Source organism: Pholcus phalangioides, unplaced genomic scaffold (genome assembly GCF_987345545.1).
Source record: "Pholcus phalangioides strain wild (caught in Gottingen) unplaced genomic scaffold, Ppha-v1.0 ptg000032l_1, whole genome shotgun sequence".
NCBI lineage: Eukaryota > Metazoa > Arthropoda > Arachnida > Araneae > Pholcidae > Pholcus > Pholcus phalangioides.
The window spans coordinates 1876286-1900403 of record NW_028301622.1 but is presented as its reverse complement, the minus strand read 5'-3'; the positions used below and the strand labels follow the sequence as shown (position 1 = coordinate 1900403).

Sequence of the window (24118 nt, the reverse complement as noted above, 5' to 3'; positions counted from 1 at the left end):
AAACATTGTCACCTCGGAAACATTGTCATCTCGCCCCTGGCACGTTTCGTTCCCAGTGCATTTGGCCCCCGGAAATTTCGCCCCCGACATCTCACTCCGGTACATTTAGCCCCCGGAAATTTCGCCCCGGACATTTCACACCGGGAATTTCGTCCTGACCTTTCGCCTGCCTTGACCATATCAGTGACCCAGTGAGTGACCATATGAGTGACTCAGTAAGTAATCAAGTAAATCGGAAATTTATCTCTGATATTTCGCCAGCCCTTATCGTACGCGTGACTGTATGAGTGAACATATGAATGATGGTACAAGTGACCAAGTGAGTGGCCACATGAGTGATCAAGTGAGTTGGACATTTACTTCGGTCAGTCACTTATTCACTCAAACGTTCCATTGCTCAATTCCTCCCTTTGTCACTGACACGGTCAATCCCACTATCACTCACTTGATCACTCATACAGTTAATCACTTGGTCGCTCATGCGGTCATTCATTTGCTCACTCATATGGCCATTCGGTCAGTCACGTGGTTACTCATACGGTCATTCACTCATAAAGTCAATTGCACACTAGTTGATACGGTCACTCACATGATGAGTCATTCTGCCACTCGCTCAGTCATTTGCACGGTCACTAACTCACTCCTACAGTTCATTTCACACTCACTTGGTCACTCATACGGTCACTCGATCATTCACACGGTCACTCGATCACTCATACGGTCACTCGATCATTCACACGGTCACTCGATCACTCATACGGTCACTCATACGGTCAATCACTCATACGGTCACTCGATCACTCACACGGTCACTCATACAGTCAATCACTCATACGGTCACTCATACGTTCAGGGCAGGTGAAATGTCAGGTGTGAATTTTTCGGGGGCCAAACGCACAAGGGGCAAAATGTACCGGGGACGAAATGTCGGGGGCGAAAGTTCCGGATCCCAAATTATACACGGGATTATAAGATGGTGGTGTATAGCCGTCCATCCCATAAGAATATAGTAATCGTCAATTGATCGAATGATTGACGATAATCTTGGAATATAAAATTTCGAATCACGGTGAATCAATCGCAGATCATCATCGTCTAGGCCGCAAGTCGTTACCGGAATCATCGCTGGACCGGAGAAAATTCTGAAAAATAAGGAGGGTAATCGGGGGAGCTTTCGTAGGGTCATGCATCGTATAATTCGTTATACATTCAACCGTTGTGACAAAATACATTCATTGGAGATTCAAAAATATAATTCAAATATTTGAATGCAAAATTACACAAAGAAGGAAAAAACGGGAGCCCTATCGTAGGGCCTAACTCATGTCATTAGTGGCTCAGCGTAAGTTCCAGGTCGTATCCTTCTGCGTCCCACTGGATCTCTGTGTAAATTCGTCTCGTTATCAGTCTGCCTGTGAAGTGATACAGTCGGTTCCACTCGGATAACGGATAAACGAATAACCCGCTTGTGAACAAGTTAATATCCTTCAAACTTTCATAGAGACAATATCCCCGCTTCGTATGATAATTTCAACAACTTTGCCCGCTTAATCGAATATTACGCTTTACACATCAGCCACTATACGTATAATGTTTTTATCGAACGAAACATTTGGGATTAATGCAAAACAGGTTGCTAAATTAAGATAAACGCATTTGAGAGTAGATACTGGTCTCTCTCCAAGTATTCAAGTTGTCTTCAATACGCACATTTAAATATTTTATTTTTGTTCTCTTTTGAGCCAATAGAGAGCGCTAACTTTATAAATGAATGGTAAAAATCTTAGGTATTATAATAATTATAGAGATATAGATGGCTTTTTTCTCAGCCAGAGATATCAAGGAAACAGTTATTTTCCGGATATTATGCTGAGGTGACCTCGGAAAGAAAAGTCATCACGTCTCCGCCGGGACTCCTTTCCTGAAATTAAGAGAGGCTACTAATGCCTCTACTTCAGCGCCTCACGACACAGTGCGTGAAATTAGGAAGGCAGATTCATGTGTCTCCAGTGGTGTAGATGGTAGCATGCTTGCCCGGTATGCAAGAGGGCCTGGGTTCGAGTCCCGGCGGAGACGTGATGACTTTTCTTTCCGAGGTCACCTCAGCATAATATCCGGAAAATAACTGTTTCCTTGATATCTCTGGCTGAGAAAAAAGCCATCTATATCTCTCTAAACCGTCCCACCCGGGGGCCATTTCCTGAAGTTAAGAGAGGCTACTAATGCCTCTACTTCAGCGCCTCACGACACAGTGCGTGAAATTAGGAAGGCAGATTCATGTGTCTCCAGTGGTGTAGATGGTAGCATGCTTGCCCGGTATGCAAGAGGGCCTGGGTTCGAGTCCCGGCGGAGACGTGATGACTTTTCTTTCCGAGGTCACCTCAGCATAATATCCGGAAAATAACTGTTTCCTTGATAATAATTATAGTTTTCATTTCATTTTTGATGTCGGATTTATTTGAGAAGATTTATTAATATTGATGTCTCGTCAGTTTTCAATATGCAAACTATATTAACGTTGTAAAATGTTGTTCCCCCGCATAATCGGATATTATGTGCTGAAATCGATCCGATTAAGCGGTGTCGAATATAATCTCTCATAAGGAAATTGTGAAACAATAAATATATATATACATCATATATGCGTTCATATTCAGATATTATAACTTTAATTATTTTAATTTTTCTGAATTTTAGGACGATGGGTCTTGCCCTGCAGATCTTGTGCCGATAGGACAACTTGCTATTGGCGTGAGGCCGTATGGCACCCGTTCAATTGCAGGCACGCCTCTTTATCAACGAATGAGTTGACTGAATGTCTGGCCGGGAGAAAGGTGAATAGACATTAAAAAAAATTCCTCATATACCAGGAATGTACAGATGTATGCTCCGTATATATCCTGGATTATGCGAAATATTTTTTCTGAAAAATTCAACAGTTGTGTTTGTTTACCATTTTGAAGCTTTTGTTCATCGGCGACTCGACAAATAGAGGCATGATGCACTACGTCGTCGAGAGGTTGAATGGGACCCTGAGTGAATGGGACAAGACGCATGACATTCGTGTCTACACCAACGTCAACGGTGGAAGAACGTCCGTTAGTTTCGCCTACTACCCGCAGTTTTGGCTGCCAACTAACCAACGTCCAGTTTTCGACAAAGCCTTGTATCATCTCATACAAAAGTACGTACAATTTGACTGAATTTCTTTGTGGTAAACATACTTAAGCCTGATGCCCTTCTCACACGGGGGGGAAACTGATATTGCCTACATTCCAAAAGACTGTATCCAACCAACACCATCTATAGAACAAGGCCTCCGCACGAAGCGTGAGACGTCACTAAAGAAGGCCGTTTCACCTATTGCCATTGGATATACTGAAAAAAGAGATAAAGGTATCGCATGCTATCCAATGGCAATAGGTGAAATAACCTTCAGTGACGTCTCGAGCTTCGTGCGGAGGCCTGCTATTTTTAGGAGGTGCTGATCCAACACGGGATGCGTACACGACCAGTTTACTGGTGGCACGTATGTCAATCTCCTCGCTACTCTATCATCGCGATTCTGACATACTCCTTTGCGCCTGTAGTGCGTCCTCTCGCATACAGATGACGCACGTCTTTCTCCCTCTCACACCTCTTGTATGCAACTGTTGATTTTTAGTTGATTGTTCACCGTTCTTGTGCATGGATTACTCTTCGTGTCTTTTATATACACTAATACAAATCAAATTTTTGATATAGTTCCCATCTGACTTCTCACAACGTAGTTTTGGCAAATATATTTTTGGTAACTTGTGAAGGCAAGGAACTGAAACGGGATATCGGGCTACTCGAGTCATTAAGTTGTCCAGTTCCTTGGTGTCCAGGCTACTCGAGATCGATTTCAGTATCCCCCGTGTGTGTGGAGGGAAATTCCTAAGAGGAAAGTCCTAGTCGAGAATCCGCTCTACGTGAAATCAATATTTACAATGCGGGCATTTTTTTCACACCCATATGAACTTGATTCCATACGAATGTGAAACAATAATTCGAAAACAATAACCATGTCAATCTGATCTCTTTTTTTTTATTTAGGTCCCGCCCTCTTCAAAATAATTCCAATACCGTCTTGGTTGTTGGTGGAGTGCAATGGTTGGCGACTCAGCACTTGCTCATGATGCTTAGAGCACTTAGAGTGTAGGTATTGCTTTCCCTCTATATAACTCTTTGATTTTACGTAGACATGTGTCTTCATTTACCGCCATATCTAGAATAAACAGGATGGTTATAATTAAAGAAGCCGTAAAATATAAGAACCATACTGGTCATGATGACTTGAGAATTTTGCGTGAATGCTGCTGAACCAATGGAATTTTGTTTGGAGAATGAAAAAAAATGAGAAATTTACCGATAGGAGGCACTGCTTGAAACACTGGAAATTTGCTCGCAGAATGGGAACTAGTCAGCCGGGGGAGGGGGGTTGGAATGATAGCTCAGTTAACATCACAAAATTTAACCCATGGGAACATAACAAGAATGAGAAGTCACAGAATTAACACCTACACGCAAGAAATGTTTAATGTATGATCCACGGTGTTCTGCTACAAGTTGGAAGCATAAAAATGCATGTTCAGCAATAGATCGGAGTTCGTAGGTGGTAATTCTATTAATGCAGGCTTTCAACTCAGTCAAGTTCGCAATCTAACCACTGCACACAACATTCTTGAGGTACCTCTGCAGTAATGGTTCTCAAACTTTTGTCATCCGCGGCTCCCTTGCCCAATTCATGACTCGTGTGCGGCTCCCCAGAATAGTTTGGTAGGCATTTTATCATTCGGAACATAAATGAGCACACAAATCAATTTCTCCAGCTCGCTGTGACGTCATTGACAAAGGTTGGCACACCCCTAGGTGCCGCGACGCACACTTTGAGAAACACTGCTCAACAACATTACGACCCAATCTTAGTGTAACGCACACTCCGATCGGTTATCAAACAGTTTTGAGCTTCAAACTCATAGCAAAACACTGTGAACAACATATTGAACATTTCTTGCTCAAGTCATAGATACATGTTTTGTGATGAACATGAACTTCCATGAATCATGAAATTTTTCGATGTTATTTGAAATATCATTTTGCTCCATTCTGGAGTGAATTTCCCGTACAGCGCTTCCTGTCGGTAAATTTATTTGAAAGTAATTTTTTATTTCATCCGCCAATCAAAATACCATTGCAGCAGGATTATCCACGCAAGTTTTAACGTCGCCCTGACCCGTGGTTCTTATGTTACAGCGTTTTGAAACCAAAACTTTTATTATCACCCTGTATTTGTATTCTGTATTGTTGGTGTTATGATTCGCAGGGAACGACTTCAAGGAATCAAACTAGTGATGAAGACTTTGGGTGCGGGGTTTCACTTGCCTGTGGAAGGAGTGCATACGCTTTCCATGGTAAGTCTCGTCGATATTTTATCTACAATCACTTCGAGAATACTCGTACAAATTGGCATGGCTAAAAATGTCGGTATTGTATAACTAGGGCCGCCCTTATCGGACGAGGGGCCGGTTGCGAAAATAACTTCGGGGCTACTTAACCCCGATTTTATATCTTTTGTGGGGAAGAACGGGATACAAAAGTTCATGCATAAGCACAATATACCGTATATACTCGTGTGTATAAGCCGAGTCTTTTCTGTGGAGAAATTCGTTCTTCAAGTGGGGGGTCGGCATAATACTCAGGTCAGTTTTTGATGAGAAAATATCGACCCCCGCAATCAGTAGTCATTTTTGTGACAGTGTTCGAGAAACCGGCATTATTGGTATGGGATATGTTCAAACCCCGCAGAACCGATAATGTCAAAGCCGAGGCAGAGAAATCGAAAACATCATTGGCTTTGATACCAGGTGGGCTAACGTCGATTGCACATCCTTTTGATGTAAGCATTAACAAGCCTCTCAAAGGCTATTTGAGGAATTTGTGGAACGAATGGATGAGTTCCGATGTTAAAGAAACCACGAAAAGTGGTGCCTTCAATGGGTACATGAGGAATTTATTGCGGTTTTGGTGGTCCTGAAGTGAGGGGGGGGGGTCGGCTTATACACGAGTATATACGGTATACAGATAGGAATGCAGAAAAAATATCTATTAACCAATGAAAATTGAAGATTAATTTTAAAAAAAATCCCAGAAATTGAGGGGAAATTCGGAATTAATGAGAGAAATTCCAGAATTGAAAATGTTTCATTCATATATATTTTTTCATTCCTATTACGATAAGTACGGGGGCCCGGTGCGATCGCAAATGTCGCACACACCTAAGGGTGGCTCTGTGTATAACTAATGGGTAGCTACTAGTTTTATACGTTATGAGCGGATGAAAATCCTTCATTTTCAAAGATAAAGTTAAAACTTTATGTATTCAAACGGGCAATAATTGTTGCACCAATTCACAGTAATACCCTTCGACATACATCAACCTTTTGTTCAGTTTCGATTAATGCGCGTGTCAAAATAAAATGTTTTACTAGAGCCATCCGCTTTCGGTTTGAAACACTAGTTTGAAAATTCCCTGCTCGTGCCAGTATCATCGTTGTGAGGAAATGAAATTATCGGGCTCAGAATTGGCGATTTCTATGCCCTACATCCAATCACTATGCGGTATTTATGAGCCAATCAGGAAGATTCTACGCCAAAATAAGAATAAACGAAATAGGAAATGTGGCAAACTTGCTAAGCAGTCTGAATGACGTTTATGGCAAACAGTGCAGATTCCTATGTACAGGAGGTGCTGATCGACGTCCGTTTCATATTGGTTCCGGTAACTATGCGTTTCAGTATAAATTAGTTTCGGTTTCACTATAACGGCATATATTGTCAATCAGGGATAATACTTTTCGATTTTATGGGTATAGTCAACTCTAGATTTTTAATATCAATACGATAACTTAATCTTTAATGAGAAATGTAATATACAGAGAAAAGGTGAGAAAAAAAATTCGTTCCTCCGAAGTCCATTCGTAAGCCGAATAGTACGTAAACCGTAACAATTCTTCCCATAAGAATCAATACAAAATGTTTTCACCGACATGTACAAGAAAATCCTTCAAAATATCCAATAAGAAAAGCATTAGAAATTATTATTGAATTTGATTCCTTTAAAAGACGATAACAATCAACAACTTGCTTTACGGCAGCTGCGTGAGAATCGCTGCTTTGTTGAATTATTCAGCCTCTGAAAGACTACTACTACTTAATCGCATCTCGTATACATTCCTCTGCAGAGTTTCTAACGAATTGATACATGCAGGAATGTGCGTGTACGTGTTGCGAATCTAACCCAAGTTTATTTTCCATTTAATTCTTGTTATGTGTAGTGCTGTCATCTGCCGTCAATTTTTCTGACTATGAGTGATTGAATCTTTGAAAGACTGCGAAGTCGGTTCTGGAAAAGTTGCTTTACGTCAACGATGACATTCTACAGAGGCATTACAAAAAAAATCTATGGCAGAAAATCAAGAAGTCCGTCCGGAAACTTTTTGTACAGACGGTACACGCCGTATACCCTACCATTCTGACCGTCCCATTACGCCCTTGGAAGTTTGACCGAAACTCATGATCGATATTCCGTAAAATTTGATGACGCTGATAATATAATTTCTCGTCCTTCCATAAACAGCCTCCGATTCGTACGATGTTTGTTTGATGTGAACGAAACGAGTTTAACCCTGGCTCAGCTGGATCTGAAGCCATTTGTATTGGTTAACTACATAATGCAGAACTCGGGAGAGACTCTAATGGGCCGTCTCCCATTGATTTTGCCGTCGAGGCCATATATATACATGGCTTCAAAAGGAATAGCTACTTTCCGGGTATTTGAAAGGGATTTATTAAGTCAACGCTTCCTCATTGGTTGTGATGTGATTGGGCCGTTGCAAGTTTCCTTTCTGGGTGTTTGGTTGGCTTTCAGTCGCTTTTCCCAGGGAAATGTTTCAACGGGAATTCAGATGGTCAATTGTTGAACTTCCATTGGATGCAAAAGCACATCTTCCCGTACAAGAATAAGATATATATCGAACTGGAAAGGCAGGAGAAATACAGGGTGCGCCATAAATAATTTAAGTCTTTTAAAAATTAAAGGAATCTGGAAAACTCGAATGTGGTTTGCGAAAGTTATTCTCACGAAATGAGATTTTTTTTTGGAATAGAAAAAAAATGTTCAAATTTTTATTGACAAGGGCGATACTTCACATCTCCGGCTGAATCGCTATACGCAATTTACTGCAGTTAACGTGTTGGGTTGGAAATGAAAGCGCCATCTATTGGTGGTTACGTCAAGCTCGTTAGGGAAAAGTTTTATCTGTAATTATCGACACGGAGCTGCGTGAAAAGGGATTGAACGTGAAACGTTCTTCAATCTGCCCGAAACGTCAGTGAAGCTTCAGCCTGAAGCGAAACAACTCCGTCAATATCGCTTCAAAGACCGATGCCAACATCATAATGAAAACCTTTATAAAAACGCCGTATAACAGGAAAATTCAGAAATGAGCTGTTAATCAGAAACCCTGCATTTTGTAGGACTGATTACTCCAGTTCTCGGATTTCTGTGACTTTGCTTTTTTTATTATTTCGCTATTTTTACGCGATATAAAATTTTTTTCCATGATTTTCAGTAATTTTGAGGCATTTTTCATGATTTTTTCGGAATCTGAGACACATTTTTGTATTTTAGAGCATGATTTGTATTTCAGCTGAACAATTTTTTCCCCCAAGCAAATATTTCACTAGCATCATTCCTCCACAATTGACAATTTTTCGGCGGTATTAGCATCAATTGAAAATTTTATTTGTGTCCCATTGCATCATTTTTAGCAATGATTGGCTATTTTTCAGTGATATTAACAACAATTATGACTTTTATGTGTTCCTTTTGGTACCATTGCGGACAATGATTGCCGATTTCTAGTAATTTCTTCCTGGAAATATGGCCAGCCTATTTATAAAGGCATATTTTTAGGTTTTTATCCATGGTATATGGCAATTTGCTTGTTGTGGTTTATAATTTTGTATTCGTATATTTTAAGTTTTTATAACGCATAAAGTGACATTTTTTTTATGGACCATATTCTGTCGGTTTTCAGGTCATAATAATCCTAGCCCAATTGATTACCATATTTCCATTTAAATGCTTTCGTGTTGTGCCCTCTATTGATACAAATTTGAAATATTTTTTGTACCCAAATCCCCCGTCATGAGAATATCATTCTCGCAAATTGGTTGCTAGAAGCCTGTGGGGGGTTAACGGAGGTGATAGAAAAAACAGCCAACGCTAGATGAACTAAGAAATTGGACTAGAATTCGTGTTGATGGCTCTAAATATGTCATGCACATTTATGGTTTTGACAAATGCGGGCTACATGAATTTTGCCGCTCTTCTCCCATTCTAGTCTAATTTTCTTGACTGCTCTTTCCTCGAATTCGCCACCCGCTTGGCCTCCCTCCGCACCTGCAAATTTATCTTTGTTTCTAAGTCATTCTTTTAGTCATACACATTCTTACACACTGTTTTGTTCAGTCAGATGCTTCCACATTGTGTTCAGTCAGATGTTTGTCTGAACTCACATGCTTCCACACTGTTTTAGTCACTCACATGCTTGCACGCTGTTTTAGTCACTCGCATGCTTGCACACTGCTTTAGTCACTCACATGCTTGCACACTGTTTTAGTCGCTCACATGCTTGCACACTGTTTTAGTCGCTCACATGCTTGCACACTGTTTTAGTCACTCACATGCTTGCAAGAATTTTGGTCATTCACCTGCTTACACGCACTCTAGGTCACTCTTTTTGGTCACTGGCATGCTTGCACACGCTCTAGGTCACTCACATGTGTACATACTCACTAGGTCATTCTTTTGATCATTTGCACCTTTACACATGCCCTAGGTCATTCTTTTGGTCATTCACCTGCTTGCACGCACTCTATGTCACTCTTTTGGTCATTGACATGCCTGTACACGCTCTAGGTCACTCACTCTGTAGATCATTCTTTTGGTCATTCACATGCTTGCAAACTCTTTAGGTCGCTTTTTTGGCCACTCACCGATCCAGCCTCTAGCTGTGTGGGCTGAGACGGATTTATTGAGGGTTATACAAATTTTGGTGGCCCTTCTCCCATTCCGATTTTCGCGGCCAATCATTCCTCAAATCTGCCATTCTTCCGAATTCACTGCCCTGGGCTATAGATCGCTAATCCTCCCCCATTAATACGCCTCAGTCCAAATTTGTTGTCAAAGCGCCAGTATGCAAACTAGCTCAAATAAAACTTATCATTAAACAGCTTCATGGAGCGTAACCCTGATGAAAAAAAAAAGGGTGGTTGGAAGCATGTGAAGATTTTTAAAGCTTAGCCACTGCAGGAAAAAATTTCTGAAACTGGTATTTCCGAGTTGTTGAAGAAACGACTTTGAAGAATGATAGCATATTTTGCATGTAGTTTTCTGCTTTTTTTCGCAGGAAGAACAAAGGAAACTGTTGCTGCACAGCATGGGACTTGCAGATTTCGCAAAGCATTACAATTTCGAGGTCATTGATACGTTCAATATTACTGTGCCAAGATACAAAGACTTCCTTCAAGGGAAATGTGCTTGTCATTTTCATAAGGTCTGTATGTGACCGTTCAACACGTAAATAGCTTCTATGTGTTGTATATGTTACTGCCAAAGCCCGAAATTGGCCAATTCATTTGTAAATTACCCTGGCCAATGTCCGAATTCCAGGCATTGGCTAGTCAGTTCGCGAAATGGCTGGCGTTCCCTGTCCAAAGTCTGATAACAAAAGGCATGTTTCGGGATCATTGTCAAGTTGGCGTATTTTTCGTGGTAGTTATGGCAACCCATCAAGCCGCAGTCACGATGAGGTAATCATTTTTTTCTCCAAAATATGGCAGAGAAAACCGTCAGTATAATAATTATTATTTTTTCTATGAATTTTCTCTTTTTTCCCTCTTGTCACATGGAGCTGATTCAATACGGGCGGTATTCACTGACATGGTTTAAACTAGTGTCACAATTTTTTGATAAGAGATCGACACGGATTAGTTGAATTCAGGTTTTTAACCAATCTATGTTGATCTCTTATCCAAAAATTGTAACTACAGTTTAAACCACGTCGGTGAATACGGCACTACAGCTGCTATGCACAGTTATGTATCATACGTTGGCGATGGGAAAAAAAGGATTTTGCTCCTACTGGACCGTTTTATATCAGCACCTCGACTTTTGGCGAGGGATCTCCGGCCATTTCAAGAATTGGCCGGCCAAAAAAATCCCGAATATTATTTCTGAAAATCGCAACTTGTACAAAACTCGCGGCCAATTCGCTAATTGCCCACAGTATATATACTATTACTGCCAAAGCCCGAAATTGGCTGATTCGCGACGGGGCCGTCCACTTCGTGAATTGGCCAATTTCGTTAGATATTGACCCGATTGGCCAGTTATCCCTAGCAAATGTCCGATAATAAAAGACATAGATCGGGATCATCGTCAAGTTGGCGTATTTTTTCATGGTAATTATGTTCACGTTAGTTATGGCAACCCATCAAGCCGCAGTCACGATGCGATAATCATTTTTTTCTCCAATATTTTGCAGGGAAAAAAAGCTACATAAATATTTTTGTAGTTGTACTTTGGCCAAAACTCTCGGCCAATTCGCGAAGTGACCGGTCCCGTCGTGAATTGGCCGTAATTCGGGCGTTGGCATTAACATATATACATGCATATGCGTGAGTGCGTATTCATGAGAGTATTACATATGTGATCACAATACACGTTTTTTTAGTTATTGTACTACGCTTTTGCCATTGCTTTTTCACTCGGGGTGGAAGAGCTCGGATCATGGTATGATCTTTTCTCCCTTACCCTGGCTGCATACATGTATGCATATATCCAAGTAACTTGTAACAATGCTTGTGTAATGTAGGAGAAATAAATTTGAATTTACGGGGAATACTTGTGCTTTACGACCCTTTCGCTTACAAGCGATTTGCAAAAAATATTTGGATGAACTCTGACGAATCGGTGGTAAATCTGGTAACCTTGTCTCACACATGAGAGAAAGGAAAAGGAGGGAGAAAATAGTAGAGAAGAGGAAGAAAAACAAACAAAAATCAAAGATCAAAACTGTATGATAATGATAAGAAGATAAAAGAGCATTTATATATATATATATATAAAATGTAGATTTCTCTTTTCACCCTCAACCCTATCTGTTCTCTTTCACTCTTATATTTATGTAGTAGAAAGATACATCATATGTGGAGGAAAAAACACTATCACGGTTCAGAAAAAACGAAGAGAAAAAAAATATAACAAAGGTAACACAACAAAGCTTCGCGATGATGATGAGAGAGGAAAGGAAACAGAACTTATTTGAATTTATTCCACTGGCTTTTGGACACAATATTACGTCCTTTACCGTAAAGAGGTTAAGTGATTTTAAATACATGCACCCTTTTTAGATGAGTCTAGTGACACCCCACGCTTTCTAGGTGATTCCAGTGTACTGTTTTTGGGCGATTTTATTACACTTTTTTTAAGGGGGGGGTGGTTTTAGGAACACACGTGGTTTTTAGGTGATTCTAGATACGGTTGTTTATTTGATTTCAAGTATACGCACGCTTTCTTGGTGAATCTAAGAACTCACACGGTTTTTTTGGTGATTCAAGGGCAACGCACGTTTCTTAGGAGATTCTATTCCACGATATTTTGGGCGATTGTATGGATACGCCCGATTTTTAAATGATTCTAGGGACACTCACTGTTTCTTGAAGATTCTAGAGCGACGCACGTTTTTAGACAATTCTACTGGTGCAAGTGTACGGTATGTATTGCTAAGAGATAATGTGAAGCATAAAAAGTTGGTAACCCATTGGTTTAGACTTGAAAAAAATCTGTCAAGAAGCATCAAGAGAAATGAAAACCTTGTTCGACATTAGTGAATAAACGATCGAGTGAGCTAGTGAAAGAGTGAACGAAACTGTCCTATAACTATAGCTAATTTTTAGCTTTCTCAGTCAATCACTAGGTACCTCATTCTATTGCTCACTCACTGGATCACTCCCTCTGTCACTCACTCACAAGGTTGCTCATCAAGTCACTCACTTCTTTCATAGGTCACTTACAATGTCGCTCACTATATCACTCGATCACTCTCAATAGACCGGTCACTCACTTGATCTCTTAGTCATTTACTCACTAGGTCACTCATTCTATCATTAAGATCCACCTGGTCATTCACTCACTCTCTAACTAGGTCATTCACTCTGTTGCTCCCCTGACTGACTCTCTCACCCTATCATCAACTCATCAGGTCTCTCATTCACCCCCTGACTAGGTCATATTTTTTCCATTACCAAGTTTACTCACTAGGTCACTCGCTCACGCGGTAGATCCCTCAGGCCACCACTTGGTCCTTCATCACAGACACATGTCGAGCTGTTGTCGGTGAACTTTCCGTCGACGAATTGTTGGTGGGTGAATGTTCCTAGCAGTAAATTGCATGACGGAGAATCGTTGTCGGAGAATTTCCCCCATCGTGAATTTTCGGTCGATGAATTTTCTCAGCTGTGAATTTTCCTAGCGGTGAATTTCATGGTAGGGTAACGACGTCGGTGAATTTTCTGTGAACCGACTCAAGTGATGTGGAACTGCACCGCCGGCCACTTAAGAGATCTGAAAAACTTGGCATTTATTTCATTTTTACAAAATTACGTCTTGAGTCATGGGCCCCATTCATCCCGCGGTCCACGTGTTGGGAACGGTGTATTATTTACTCTTTTATCATTGCAGGTGGTCAAGCTTCCGTCAAGCGATGACGGCTTCCCCCGCTGGCGTTCCAAACCCAATGGTGCACCACCTCGTCCAGCCAGGTACCACGTCGAGGGGCCCATCAACGCCATCTACAGCGAGATCCTACTCAGCCGAATATGTTCGGATTACGTTACAGTCAGGTGATAATGATCACGGGGCATGCATGTGTTATAGTGCATGGAATCTGGCAAATGGCGTTCGAGATGCATGTGTTGATATATATATATCTATATACAATCCTCCACGCTATGTTGTAATAATACGAACAACCGATTATGTGATAATAACAGCGTCACTCCTCGAATATCATTATCTTCGGATATATACTTAATATATTTGCATACGGAGCTTATCAGTATAATAGGTTTCGTTGATGAGAGACGATATATTGTCGATAGCGTATCTCTGTCTTCAATCGAGAGCTACGCAGTCCAATCAAGACGAACATTAATCCGAAAAAAATTCATCTAAATTAAAATCTCCAAACGATTATGAGAGAGAACACGTCCAGCGTCACGTAAATGGACTGCACCTGGAGTATAGAAAGGTCCATTAAAAATGTACCAAGTCTTTCAAAAGAATCATGATACATATCTATTCCCATCTATTTTCATTTACTGCGGTTATGTCACTGTCGTCACGGTAAAAGCCAAGCCCGGAGAGTGTTGAGACCTAGGCTTAAAAATCTGCTTTTAAATGTATCCATTTTGGACTTTTACCGAGTCAAAAGCCCGTTTTTTAATGAATTAATTAATGAATCCGACTACTACGTTCTCGTAAAGCACTTTTCTATGAAATGGTTCTGGAGTGAGCTTTTAATTACACTTTTTGATAGGAAAGCGTCTCGAAATGATGAAAGCGAGAACAAATTTAGGACTATCTACGTCATTTTCTATGAAAAGTAATTTTTATGTCGATTTTTGAGCGAATTTTATGTAATATTCGAAACACGGTTACATAAAATTCTATGAATGGAATATTTTGTTATTTTCACAGTACATTCAGATAGTAATGGTGCAGGTTTTGAACTCAAATGTAATGGATAAAGAACTGTATGATTTGTGGTCATATAATCTGTACTCAAATCTGTTAACGTGTGTGTGTGAATTTTTTGAAATTTCATCCCACATGTCGTCTACAAAACACTGTAATTAAGCCGGGATTACACTATAAAAATTTGATAAAATATATTTTATAAAACTTGAAACATTCAACCAATAGGCCCATCGGTTGCATTCGAGCAAATGCAACCGTTGATCTTGTTGTTGAATTTTTCACGTTTTATCAAAGAGCTTTTACGAAACTTTGATAGTGTAATCCCGGCCTTAGACAAATATAAAAGATAGACCTTATAGTTTGATTCGTATCCTCAACAATATATAGCAAAATATTACATTGAAACTTCGTAATGATTCCTGAATCCTGTTTCAACAAATACCGTTATAGCGAAAAAATCTCGTTTTAACGAACACTTTCCTGATCCCCAAGATAAGTTTTCATAGGAACAATACAAAAACTTGTAATTCTCCTTTATAACGATTTCGTTATAACGAAGTGATTTCTCCGGAATCTTGGACTTCGTTGAAAATCGAATCGCAACGTTGCTTTCATGACAAATAAAAATCGATATTTTTTTCCAAAATGACGTTTTCATTGTTGTCGGATACCTTAACCACACAACATGAACTCATTAATTTCTGACGCTTAATAATTAATTAATTAAAATTATTTAATAATCGGCAAATGGATTAATTAACCACCATTCACTCCTTAGTTCCTGATTTTAATAAATGATAATTATCAATTACTTAATTATCAACCAACTATTTATCCAGAACAGTAAAACCCCGATTTTGTTAATTAATTAGCCATTACGAATCTGACGCTTATTACGCAATCACCACCATGAATTTACTAGTTCCTACGCTTTAATTAATTAATAATTATAATTAATTTACTTCGAACAGTAAATTCTGTCTTTAAATGGATCAATCAATCATCTATCACAAACTTAGTTACGTTTGGAAATAAATTAATAATTAAAATTATAATTAAATTACTTTGACTCCTGATGAATGATAATTACTGATTACCCAATTAACCCATTTATTATTCTGAACAGTATAAGCCCGTTTTTAATGAATCAATTACATGAACTTGTTAGTTACGGATACTTAGTAAAAATCATTTTATAATTATAATTCAATAATTAAAATTAATAAAAGAGTTCAACCACCATGACAATAATTAACTTCCATGAACTAACTATATACTGACGATAATTGAGTAATCAATAATTATAATCCAATGCTAGCACGTAGCTAAGTTAAGGTTCACTTGAACTCAAATACTTAGCGTTCCGACATCCCCCATACAAGCGCGGAGTCATATGATGCGCGTCGCGGATCAGCGCATGCGCCGTCATGACAAAATAAAATCTTACTTAAATACTTATAATTATTAACTAATAAGCGTCATTCAGTAGTTAAGTATTAGTTAATTTGATTGTTAAATAATTATTATTTGATTTTTAAGCGTCAGGAACTAATAAGATCTTGATGATTAATCCATTCATTAAAAAGCGATTTTTACTGTTTCGAAGTTAATTAGTTATAATTATCAATATTACTTAACATCAACTAATAAATTCACAGCGGTTAATAAATTCATTGTCTAGTTGTTAATTATGATTATTATTACATAAATTTTGTTACTTGATACGCATGAAGTTCCTGATGGTTAAACAAGGATTTTCGGTATTTCGAAGTTAATTAATTCTAACTATTAATTACTTAGCGTGAGGAACTTTCAATTCATGACGGTTAATCAATACATTAGCTAATTAATTGATTGCAATTATTAAATAATTTTTATAGACGTCATTGAACCAATAAGTTGATGATGGTTCACAGATTCATTAAAAACGTCCTTTAATTTTGTGAAAGTCCAAAATGCATGCATTTTTCAGACTTTTACCGTGACATCACCACAGTGGTGTGGACACCATCCCGTGGACTCGCAACCCTTACCTCGTTAATGGTGGCCGCAGATATTTAGTAGACGCCTTGATTCGGGACCCCCCCCCCTTTTTCAAAACAAAATATTTACCTTTCATTTGCATATTATGGATGCGCTTCGAATTTTATCGATGTAATTATATGTACATATTGTATAAAAATATATATATATATATATAACCATTTTTTTTCTACTATAACTGCAACATTAAAGCTTTGCAGCCTTTTCTAAATATACTGTATATCGTTTGAACCGACGCCTGTTTGCTCAAATAGATGTTCGTTCCAGCTTGAATATAGACCGGTATGTACAGGGTGGTGGTGAAAATAACTTCTCTGGCTTAACTATAGCGATCGGAATTCTCTGAAACTTTGCATTTAAGCTAATTATACCAGTGTTCTTAGAGCTTTTTATCACTAACGTTTAGGGGAAAACAGTTGGACGATTTCACGGACCAATGAAATTTCGAGCAATAATTTGCGAACCAGCAAGAAATACATACCGTAAATAGGAGAAATAATTTGCAGACCGGCAAAAAAAATGAATACTGCAGTAGATGAAACAATTTGCGTCAAAAAATAGTTACTGTAGATAGGAGATATAATTTGCGGCAAAAAGTAAATACTGCAGATGAGAGGAACAATTAGCGGTAAAAAATAATTACCGTAGTTAGGAGTAATAGTTTGCAAGGGCAAATTCGGAAAAGCAAAAAATAAATAACGGTAAAATGTGATTTGATGGCAAAAATAATTACGGTATTATTTTTTGCCGGTTTTCTATCTCTTCTGTAGACAGAAGAGAAATAATTTCCCGAACACCGAAGAAAATAAATAATTGTGAGAAATAATTTGATTACAATTAAAAACAATACTGTAAATATGAGAAATAATTTGGGCACATGAAAAAAAAAATAAATGGGAGACGTAATTGGGGCTGACTAAATGGGAGAAATAACTTGCAGAGAGGAGAGACCGGCAAGAAATACACATGAATGGGAGAAATAATTTACGGACTGGCAACAAAATAAATGGGACAAACAATTCGCAGACCTGCTAATGACCACGACAGAAATAAAAAACATTAGTGTGTGACGATACAATATGTATTGTATCGTCACACACTGAGGTTGAAATCCTTAAGGCTCCAAGGTTGAAACACTCTATCTGCTTCTATAAATTAGATGGTAGAGCACTCGTCCGGCAAGCGAGAGACCGTGGTTCAAATCCCCGTGGTGGCAGTGATGAATGAATTTTCTTCCTTGTAATCTTCATCTCCACAAATAATCAGTCTTTCAATGAATCTTGACGATACAATATTTTGCAAATTAAATCTAAAATTATATAGAGGCTGTTTGAATCGCTTGAAATTTCTCGCGGACCGACATCAGTCCGAGGGCTAGCGGTCGAAGAACACTGACGGGCGAAAAAAAATTGTTCGAATTCCCACCACCAGAGTTGAAAATGAGGCATTTCGTCAAAGAAAAAAACACTGTGAAATGAGGTTTCAGAATTTTAATTTCTTATTTAAATCCATCTGGGAACCCCTAGATTTCTGGTTTTCAGTTTTGTATTATCGCGGTCCGCCATCTATCGACAGAAATCTAAAACAATTGTCATATTGAAGGTCCCTTCCCATTGGTCTGAAGTTTCGAAAGCCAAAATATGAAGTTTCAGAAAGTTCTGATCCATTTTAAGTGGTGCGAAGACTTGTTTAATAACCATCCCTGTGCATAATTCAATGTATATTAATAAACAAGTAAATATATATATTGCACCGTGCAGTAGATTAGAGTTAAATAAAATATTTTCCACTGCGTGCTTTTTTTCGGCCTAAAGATTATTGATTGCAAAGTAGTGTATATTCAGAGATAATACCGTGTACGTAATATGGTGTTTCTTATTGGGAGATTACGTTCCAGCCGTCCGAGTAATTACCATTTCAAAAAAATATCAATTGTTGTTATTGTACCCATTGTTTCAACCTCCCTGTTATATTCATTGCCTTTTATGATGCCTTTCACCAACAAAAACAGAATTTAGAACAATTTCAATATGAAGTGGTTAATCACTGTTAAATATAATTAGGTTGAAACCGACGTCCCGTATATCCCAAGACATGCCAATATTTTCACTTAATTGTAATCGTCCCGACTTTTGTGCAAAAATGTCCCGTTATTCCACGTATTTTCAATGAAAGCCAACTTGAATTGCCATTCTTTATTCAAACCAAGAATTAAAATCACTTTTCAACTTGAATTATATTGCGATAATTATCACTATAAACAGGGATGTCCATCTCGCAAATGTCATATTTTTTAGACGTTTTCTCTCGTATAATTCATGAAAATCCCCTAGTTTGCAGTGGTACTTCATCGCCCATGATTTGCACTTATCGGCGATTTTTAGCAATAATTAGCAGTTTTTCCTCACCTTTGGCATCAGTTTTTGGCGATGATTGGTTCATATATGCCATATTTGCCAATATATTGTTAATTTTCATTTCCGTATTTTTATTCAAGAAATATGGTCAGCCTAATCATGACCATGTTCCACGGATCCAGTTTACTAAATAATATTCATTATATAGCAATATAAAAATAATGAGTAGTTTTCTCCTCATCAAAGCTCACAGACCTCCGAAATTTCTCCCAGGGGTCCCCAGGGCTTCCCACCAAGGTTTCTGTGAACCTTCTCCGTTAAGAACTGCTATGAAAATAAATGAAAAATGTCCTCGCCAGCAGATATTAAAACAATATCTCGACTGATGTGAAAATCCTCAAGACACTTTTGCAATTATAACCGATACTACAGGGTGTCCTAAGGGGCCGTTCAAGTATTACGTAAGCAAATTTTTAGCCATTTTTGACCCCCCCCCCCCTTGTCAGCAAAATTTCGTCATCAGCTCTGTCCCTCTGAATCCTAACTCATATTCTAATAAAGGGTGGTTGATGACGTAAGCATTATCCAAACCCGCCCCTCCCCCCCTGTCATCAAAAGTCAGCAAATCGGAAACCCCCCCCCCGCCCCATCCATGATGACGTAATACTTGAGCGGCCCCTAAGGAAATTTTCAGTCGGACAGAATTTCAAAATTGATTACAAATTTTTCCAACAGATGGCACTGCAGTTTAAAAAAACTAATCTTTTTAAAAAAAAAATCAATCATTTGCAACAATCACACATCTCAACAAAGCAGAGCCAACTCGGTGTTTTCCAACCAATGGTCCGTAGCAGAGGAGCTAACATGAAAACATTGGGGGGGGGGGGATCGAAAGTTGATGGTCGTCCGTGTGTGTTCAACAGGCCCACAACCATACAATTATTCAATCGTTACACTTCACTCATAGATAGGGAAATTGACAGCAGATGGCAGCACTACACACAGCAAGTATTACACAAATTTCACGTCAGGCTCGAACACATACACACCCATTCCAACATATAACCAATTCGTCAGAAGTTCCGCAGGGGTATAGGGATGAGGTGCGTGTGTGTGGTGCAGTATGAAAAGTCGTCCCGTGTATACGGGCCTCAAGAGCGTACGCAGGCGAGGGAAGGGGGTGCATTCCATTGTTTTTCTGGAAATTATTGGGGGAGGCGGCCGTGGATCGAATACCCTAGGCTCCGGTGCCTACGTTCCTCAGGATCATTTACTATTGCCATTGAATGAATGACATGTATTGCTGTAAAATCTTAATTTATTACTTCAATTTTCCTTATGATACTTAAATTGTAAAAAAACAAAACATTTTGAATTTTATATGGGGCGGTGAAAGGGGGCTCGAACTGGCCTTCGCCTTACGGGGCCCGCAAAGCGTTGACTTTCACTGGAGGAGTCCGTGACATCAAGGAAGTTCAGAAACACTGGACTACACCAATTTGTTGCCATCATCGACCTGTGGCTCGCGAGCACCATGGTGCTCTTTGTAGCATCTAGTGCTCAATGCTCGTGGCCGATTTTGTGCACGAGTTCCATGATGGCATTGCCAGTGCTCGTGACGCGAGAAATGTTGTAGATTCCCCCAATAACTTCCGCTGCAAGTGCAGCATATATTTTGAAAATAACCTTTCACGTAAAGTTCCATCTGTTACAGAAATTTGAAACTAATTTTAAGATTCTGCCCGACTGAAACTCTATTTTGCAAAGCCCAGTGGAGAAAACCGAACGTTCTTATAGCTACCTGTTCTTTTTCCCCTTCATTAATTTGTCATATGGAGACATCAATTTTAGGGCACTCTGTATATATAAGACATTATATTTATAATATTAATATTGTTCATTTATTGTGGTTTATAGTTGTTTACAGCTTTCTTAAAGATGCAGTACTGTCCTGAGGACAGATCTCGTCGATAAAATTCACTTATTCAGATAATATAATCAGACTGATTACTCAATTCCCGTTTCTGCATTTTACTGGCGAACCGTTGATCTTGGAGGCATGCTTCCAATTAGAGAAAGTGTACAAATAACGTATATATATAGGCCTATATATATAACTGGCATATCTCAGTTGCAAGGGGTTGTATACTTTATACAACCGGTACTATTTATAGGGCTAGGATTAACTCTACTATTTACAGATCTATACTTAATAGGGCTATTTGTATGAGTTAGCATATTTTTCATGCATTTTGCATATTTCGCTATTATCACGCAATAGGACATTTTTTTCATGATTTTCAATAATTTCGTTGCATTTTTTCATCTCTTTTGCATAATTTTTAGAAAATTCTTACGATCTTCAAAATTTAAGGCATATTCTCATGTTTTTGGATCATTATCGGCATATTTCAGCATAGCAATGAAGATTGATTTGCCAGCCCCCTAATTCTCTTTTCTCTAATTCTCTTTTCCCTGGCTTCATTTGAACAGGCGACTTTAAGAGTAAGTGATAACTTTTCTTACCATTGACATCGTTAATTGGCTATTTTTCGGCGAAATTAGCAAATATTGACAATTTTATTTGCGCACCTTTTGGCATAATTTTTGACAATGATTGGCGATTTACTGTAATTTCTGGTAATTTTTCTCCAAGAAACATGGTCAGCCTAATTATGAAAGAATATTTTTACGATTTTAGGCATATTTATAATTATTTGAGGGCATAAATTCATTTTTATGGAGCACATTCTGCCGGTTTTTAGGTCATAAAAATCTTATCCCTACTTATTAAATCTAAATAACTTTTAATACGGACACACCCTGTCCTCATAAGCCCAATAGAAAGGTTCTTGCCCTGTGTTTCCTGAGGCCAACGAAATAAACTTCCTCGTGTTTAAGTGCGAGGAAATATATGAATACAGTATGTGTGTGTGAATGAAATGCGATGAAATATAGGAATTTAAAAATCGGAGAAAATTTGGAAAGAAAAAAACAGCATAAACGAGGGAAAGAAGCTTTCTCCGTGAATTTTTAAGCTGTTCTATCCCAACTTTTCTCCATTCAAATATCTGAACGAATATTGCACTTGCAAAAGTGGAAGTGGTTTTATTGAGGCAAACCAAAGAGACAGGGCAACAACCTTCCTATTGCATTTCTAGTTGATTTAATAACTATACAATCCCATGCAATATGAATGACGTATGCAATCAACGGTTCGCCAAAAAAATGAGGTAAAGAGAATTATGGAATCACCCTGTATATATCTTTTGAGTACATTATGCACATATTTGTCTGACTGTCAATGTTCAGCTAACAAAAATAACTTGAATGATTACAAGTAAAGTTCCCGTACACTCAGAGCAGGTTTCGGTTAGAGCAGAATTTTCAGGATATCTTAACGAGACCCATGGGAGAGATTTGTGTAATAAAAAAATAGTTCAATCTTTGACCACCAGTCGAATAAGTGGTGCTATTTTTTTTTATTAAATTTTACTTTTCTCCATGGTCCATATAGCGTATGTACCAAGTTTCAATTGAACACGTCCACCAGAACGGGCGCTACATAGGTCTGAGTAGTTTGTACATACCGACACTGCTTATATATGAAGCGCCAATTCGGATTGAGGTATTTTAAAGAAACTTGTTACATACGCTATATGGATCATGGGGAGGGAGGGGGGAATTCAATACAAAAGCGCCACTTATTCACCTGGTGATCGAAAATTGAACTTTTTTTGTTTCATACATCTCTCCCATGGTCTTATTAAGGTATCCCGAAATTTTGGTTGAATTCGGATAAACGTTTTTTTGGGGGGGAACTTTAATTATAATCGTCCTGGTACATTGAAATGAACACCAATAATGTATCATATGAAAAATATCAAACATGTATAATGTTTTCAAAACATCATTTCACCACACAATTTGGAAAATTAACAATGAGAAGTTGTTCGTACGAAACATTTTTAATCCAGAAAAATATGCATTTATAATTACAATGTACGAGCGTATGATAGAGTATAAAAATATATATGCGCGTATATCAATTACTATCCTTATATGAACATTTCTGTTTCTGAATTTGTTAAAATTATCATAAACTTTTATTCGCGCGCTACAAATAACAAAACATGAATATTGTTATATTGTAATGTTTGCATTGTATGAACGCGTGCACGTGCGCCAAAAAAACATGTTTGAATATACATAGTAAAAGAAAACAGTATGTATTGGCCAAGCTGTGCGTAATTACTTGTATATGCGAATTCCGGAACGTATAGTATTTATATTGATGTGTAAATAAAATGGATATATATATTGAAGTAGTTGTATCTTGTGTTATTCTTGTTACGGTAAATGTGACAAATGCGGTTATTGAGCATACGTACCAATCATTTATCTGCTAAGTTTGGTAAATTTCAATAAATGCATCACTTTTACAGGTGATTATGCGTAATACCCAAGTATTATTGGTAAATTTGAAATATTTTCCTAAACTAATCACTTTCGCCCGTAATTACACCCAACGTCGCGTCTTCGTTGACATGATAAATCGAATATCAAACGCGATAATTGATACATGTATTCAGTGCGGGTGCACCTGCAAGGGCCCACTTGGGAGGGGGACAGAAGGGCCCTAAATGTAAATATGTAAATTCTTGTACAGGGCACAAGAATGCCTAGTTACGGCTCTGCATACAAAATACAAGGGTCACAAAAGGCAAATTGCCCAACGAGTTGGCCATTGTATCGGGATCCGACTATATTTACCACATATATATAAGATCATACTACATAGGGGGGTTTATAGTACAGGGTGGTTAAAAATAAACTGACTACTCAGACACATGTAGCGCTCATTCTGATG

The 24118-nt window shown here is 38.5% G+C and overlaps 1 protein-coding gene and 2 non-coding genes across 3 annotated transcripts in view; all 3 read left to right on the top strand.

Annotated features, from left to right (window-relative positions):
* The window catches only part of LOC149066212 (cadherin-like and PC-esterase domain-containing protein 1), a 238295-nt gene extending 214722 nt beyond the window's left edge, over nt 1-23573 (top strand). The window contains exons 20-25 of the mRNA XM_089253078.1: nt 2698-2834; nt 2964-3184; nt 4078-4179; nt 5348-5435; nt 10497-10643; nt 13832-23573. Of these exons, the coding sequence (XP_089109204.1) occupies nt 2698-2834; nt 2964-3184; nt 4078-4179; nt 5348-5435; nt 10497-10643; nt 13832-13996 (860 nt within the window). The 3' untranslated portion in view covers nt 13997-23573. The remainder of the gene's footprint in view (nt 1-2697; nt 2835-2963; nt 3185-4077; nt 4180-5347; nt 5436-10496; nt 10644-13831) is intronic.
* Nucleotides 2003-2076, top strand: TRNAT-GGU (transfer RNA threonine (anticodon GGU)). Its single transcript has one exon. It is a non-coding gene; the product is annotated as a tRNA-Thr (tRNA).
* On the top strand, nt 2282-2355 carry TRNAT-GGU (transfer RNA threonine (anticodon GGU)). The gene has a single exon. It is a non-coding gene; the product is annotated as a tRNA-Thr (tRNA).
* Nucleotides 23574-24118: the final 545 nt, after the last annotated feature.